General features: G+C 34.2%; 1 protein-coding gene across 1 annotated transcript; it reads right to left on the reverse strand.

Annotated features, from left to right (window-relative positions):
- Nucleotides 1-929: 929 nt before the first annotated feature.
- On the reverse strand, nucleotides 930-3,392 carry LOC108468148 (rhodanese-like domain-containing protein 14, chloroplastic). Its single transcript, XM_017769017.2, has 6 exons — nucleotides 2,666-3,392; nucleotides 2,490-2,536; nucleotides 2,042-2,134; nucleotides 1,816-1,954; nucleotides 1,622-1,724; nucleotides 930-1,310 (listed from the first exon to the last, which is right to left on the reverse strand). The coding sequence occupies exons 1-6, from the start codon at nucleotides 2,883-2,885 to the stop codon at nucleotides 1,196-1,198; spliced, it is 717 nt and encodes a 238-aa protein (XP_017624506.1). The 5' UTR covers nucleotides 2,886-3,392; the 3' UTR covers nucleotides 930-1,195.
- Nucleotides 3,393-5,504: the final 2,112 nt, after the last annotated feature.

Consider the following 5,504-nt stretch of genomic DNA (forward strand, 5'->3'; position numbering starts at 1 on the left):
TATGTTAATTATATAAAATAAAATTATATTGTATGTTGAATATGTTAAAAATGCTTTACTTATTATTTAAAAATTTTCTATTATAATATCTAAATTGATAAGTTAATATATTATAATATCTAAATTAATAAGTTAATATATCTTAATTATATTAAATAAGTCAAATGAAAATTATTATTTTAAATTAATTACTGTAATTAAAATATAATATTTAAAAAATTAATTAAATATTAAATGCTAAAATCCTTTACAAACTAATTTTTGTAAAGGGACAAATTTGAGATGGGAATACGTTTTTACTTGACCTCTCCGGAACCCCTACAAGCACCTTTTCAATTATCCTTTTATCTGGATGGTCTTCACCATGCAACCTAAATTGGTTCACAACCTTCGTGAACCTACCAGCATAATGTTTGACAATCTTTGACCCTTTCATCTTGAGAACTCCAAACTCCCTCCCTCAATTCAACACTTCAATTTGTTTGGTCCTGTCACTTCTTTCAAATTCCTCCTTAAGTTGTCCCAGGTATTTTTGGCAATTTCAGAGGTCATTATTATCCTTTTGAAAATTGCATCACTGACTACAGAGTGAGTGCACGAGAGAACCTTGAATTTCTTGGCAATTTCCTCTCTGTTTTGTTTCATTTGAGTAATAATAGGATTTACTCTTTAAAGAGTTATTTCTCTACCTATTTCAACAGCATCCCACAAGTCAAAAGCACTCAAATATTGTTTCGTTTTCACTGCCCAAATGGGGTAGTTATCTTCTATCCCCCCCGATATTGTCAAGATTAACATCAGTTTGGATTTGAACAAAGTATTTGGACATGGATTTTTACCACTAAACTCAGCAGGAAAGAGTGAAGGCCTTGTCTTAAGGTACACTTAATTACGTGTAAAACATGAAATGGTTTAAACTAGTACACTGATTATTGACAGGTCTTTGTGAATCACTTTAAATTTGATGATTTGGCTGTTGCCACTAGTTGCAAACCTTCGGTGTTACCACTTATACATTCAATTTTTCACATTTAACAGAAAAAAAAAATCATACATAACTTAAGGTGATACAATATTCTTAGTAGGATTAAAATGCCTAAAAGAGATCACATTCAAAACCTAAAGGAAAAGGGTAGAAATCATTCTTAAGGACAAAACTTGAGCTTCAATGGAAGCACCATCTAATCATTTGATATCATTCTTCAGATTCTGATGGCAGTCCTTCTTTGAACCATGTATAAAGACCCCCTTCTAAATGGAAAACATTTTTGTACCCATTGAGCACAAGCAAGAAAGCCGCTATGAGTGATCTGCAAGGATTCAAAAGCAAGCATTTGTATCTTCTAGTTGAAAAAAAGTTCGGCAAATAAATAACTTTAATTGCTTTGATTGAGGGGAAATAAAAAATCATCATATATCAACTCTTAATTACTAATTAGGCCTTTTGAGCTTCACTTTTAATCAAAGTCGATGGTTTGTTAAGTTACTAGTTTAATCCTATCTACGTCTCATTTAAGCACCACACCTAGCTATCAGATTTGAACTACATTAAGCTTGTAATTACTAATTAGGCCTATAATGCATGCTATAAGCTTGTATAAAATCAAAATGCTGTAAATACCTGGATTGTTGACCTTCAGGTAGATTTTGGGATGGCTTCATTGTACCCCCAGTTGTGCATGCCACGATTATCTTTGCGTCCTTGCCAAAATTTGATTCTACACCTGCTTAGATAACAAACAGTTAGTTCCTTTGTAACTGCTAAGTAGGAAATGGTGGTGGACAATAGAAGAAAATTAGAGAACGTTGTTCTACTTTGCATAAACTCAGGGTTCTCTTCTGTGCCGGAAAATATGCCAAAAAATGCAAATGCTGCACGCCTGGCGATATCCCATGCCGTCCACTCCTTTATAAGCCTATATATCTGAATATTAACAGCCCCTGCTGGATGAGCCTGCATCAAAAGGCATCAAATTTAGCAGCACTAACTGAAACGCCCTTTCGTGAATGATTATTTTCCTGTTGTAATGAGCCGACTGACCTCTTTAAATTCTGCTTCAGGACGTACATCGAGAATCACAAAGTTATTCTCTTTTTGAAGGCGAAAAGCTTCCTTTGCATCCACACTTCTTACCTGCAAGCAAAGGGTAATCCTGTTGTTATGGTTGCGTTGTCATCCTTACAGACACTCACCTGTGTACAGGAGCTTTATCCCCCCTTTGGGGATTCTTCTTCTCAATTCATGATCGTTGATGGTGTTTATAAATATTTCTAGCTTTTTACTTCCATCTTCTAAATATAGAATCATTAGGTAGGAACTTATAAGAGGAACGGGTTGTTTGTTGTATCAATACATGTTCTGTTTAAGCTTGAAAGTTGTTATTGCTTTCTGTCCTAAAACAACCGGTGAGAGTGACGATTTTAAATTTTCCAAGTATGTATCAAGCATCAAAATGTGCACTTAAGGATGACAGTGGGAGATGGAATACCCTTTTTTCCAAGAGAAGTTCCCTCTTGACCTTCCAGTCTTCTTCAGCTAATCCCTCCAAAAGAAGAGAAGAAAATCAAAGTCAGGTCAGTCAATTTGTTTTGTTCCTGAGCCTGAGGTTCAATCGACCATTCATCTTATGATTAAATTAAGGTTGGATTACAACAGTAGTGGTACCTGGTGATTTTGCAGGCTTTGTTGCTGCACTTCGGATAATTAGGCACCGCCGATTCCGGGAAGCCAGTCTTTGCTTTGATGCTAGACCTAATCTTACACTCAAAAGGCAAGAACAGTCTGCAGTAATCTGGGAAGAGAGAGTCAATGGAGAGGTCCTGAAATTGGAGTATACTGAAGAGGATGAAGCTGGGTTGGGGGTAATTGAAGTGAGTGCTGCCATTTTCTTCTGAATCGCAGAAAAGATCAGTTGCTACTGAAGGAGTTTGGGTGATTGAGGAAGTTTTATATGAAATGGGCTTGTGTTTTTGTCATTTTCATGTTGTTTCAAAGAGATTGTTGGATGCTTGTTTTAGAAGTGGGCCATTCATTCTGGATATTTTTTTTGGTTGAAAAATCTGAGTTTGTGGTTCATGTGTTAAGGTGTTTGTCACAGTTGGATTTCTGTCATCCACAGAGAGCCAAGTTGGCTAGGCCTATCTTCAGTTATGGTAGAATATAGATGCTGTTACTAATTTTCAGTATTAGGGCCTTAGCTTAGAACCTACCTCCCATCAGCCTCAGAAGCGGCACGAAAGGGGTTGACAGGGTGTCACAAACACAACCTTGCTCACTCGATTGTAAGTTTGTGAGACATTTGGATGGAGGCTCCCACTCAACTCAGTTAATAATCTCAAGTCATAACTGGTGGTTCAGCCCAACCAATATAGACTGTCCATCCTTATAAAATGCTAAAACGTTTTTATAGAAACATTATCGGAAAACGTAAATGTGTTTGGAATGAAGACATTTTCTTAAATAGAAAAGATTCATCCTTCCTCAGGTTTCTCTATCCTTTGCATGCCCTATATATGAGCGGCCCCTTGACAACCTACCCTATCATGACACTACAAGGTTGCACTATGACATAGGGGTAGAGCTCCCTAAAATGAAAAATTATTACACTAGTCTTTTATATTTTATAAAATATAAATGAGTAATAGGTCAAATTCTATTTTAATCTTGAAGATAATAAAATTTTAATTTAATTTTTTAAATATTTTAAAAATATAAATTAATGCAATAATAAAATTACATTTTAACTTTAAAAATTATATAATTTAATTATGATCCCTAAAAATATTTTCTAACTTAATCTCTGTGTCCCATTCATATATGTATTTTGAAGATTGCAATTTCTCACAGCAATCAACCTACTTCCCTATGTCGTTTGCTCTCCCTTCTTAGAATTAATAATCAATTAGATCATGTGGAGCTCAACTCATAGCTTGTTGGATGAAAAAAAAACATGAGTGCACTTATCTCATTTCTGTCAACTTTGGGTTGATTGATTGTATTACTCCTTGTCTCACCTTCCAATTCTCCATCATTTTTGGTGTCACAAACTCGGTTGGGATGGTCCAACCCGAATCCAAAACGTTATATTTTTCACTTACGTGACTACACTACACACCATCATTGGCACCATAACATATCATGCATAACCAACAAAAAGTAAACAAAGATAAACAAACCAATCCTAATTACATGTTTTAGCTAACAAAACATTCAAACGACATCCAAGGGTATTTTTTTTCTTTTTACATTCAACATACGATAACACTTACAAAACAACAAATTAGAGGACTTTTTTATTTTAGGGTTCTATTAAAATCATTATTTGAAAGAATAAGTTTATAACAGTTAATATTTTTTATCTAATTTTAAAACCTAAGCTTTAGGGACTACATCATAAAAACAACAAAATGTACAAAATAACCATATTTCAAAATCATTTTAGGAATTACGCAATTTAACATATAAATTATGAGTGTGCAAATTTTCAAAGCATTTCATTGTGTTTTTGGACTCCAATTTAATTTAAAATATGTTGGACAAAATTGCAAAGTTAACAAAACAAGATTTAAACACTCAGTGTGCCAAGTCATGACCACACAACTTACCTCATCGCGATGTAATTTAAGAAGGGCCTCCTGTCATGACGACGGAATTTTGGTCGTCCTGACGACTCTTGAATGTCGTCACGACGTCACTTGCAGATTTCTGCAGAAACAACCCAAAACCTACATTTTTCAACTCTGAACACTACCCAGCATTCTATTTCATGCATTTAGGCCTATTTATCAATTATAACAAGTCACATAACATACATTTATCATCTAAAACATGTTCAAATACCTAATAACATTCAATAGCAAGATTTGACCCCTCAAGTAAATGATCATGCTAGCATACATGTTTTTTTAACAACAATTCAATTGCTCAACACACCATATTTGCACATCATGGTTTTCTCAGAATTCTACATGCTTATTTTGACCTATTTGATCATTTAAACCATACTAAAACTTATTGAATATTGTTCACACATTTTTATGACATTTTAAATGAAAATTCATGCAATTCTTTATCATGAAACCTCAACCAACATCATGCATATTCAAAATCATCATTCACAAACATCAAACAAAACACAAGCCAAAATTCAAATTCCTTAACAACAGTCCATAAAGTCCATTTTGTAGTACCAAAAAGAAAATTCTATTCTTACCAAAGTAACCCACATTGCCTTAGCACATACTCAACCGTAATGCCGTATTTGGATCACTTTGTGTGCCCACTTCCCCCTCTTTGGTAAAGCTATCTCTCTACAAAATATTTAACATGAGCGTGAGCTTTACGAAGCTCAGTGGGTGCTCAAGAATGCTACAAGAAGTCTTTGTCAAAGATTAAAAGAAAGTATACTAAAAGCATTCACTCTATAACGCATTTGGACATTATTTACACAATTCAAATTTGATATATTGGCATGTAGCTTATGAACATATAAGATAACATATTC

This window comes from Gossypium arboreum, chromosome 8 (genome assembly GCF_025698485.1).
Source record: "Gossypium arboreum isolate Shixiya-1 chromosome 8, ASM2569848v2, whole genome shotgun sequence".
Lineage (NCBI taxonomy): Eukaryota > Viridiplantae > Streptophyta > Magnoliopsida > Malvales > Malvaceae > Gossypium > Gossypium arboreum.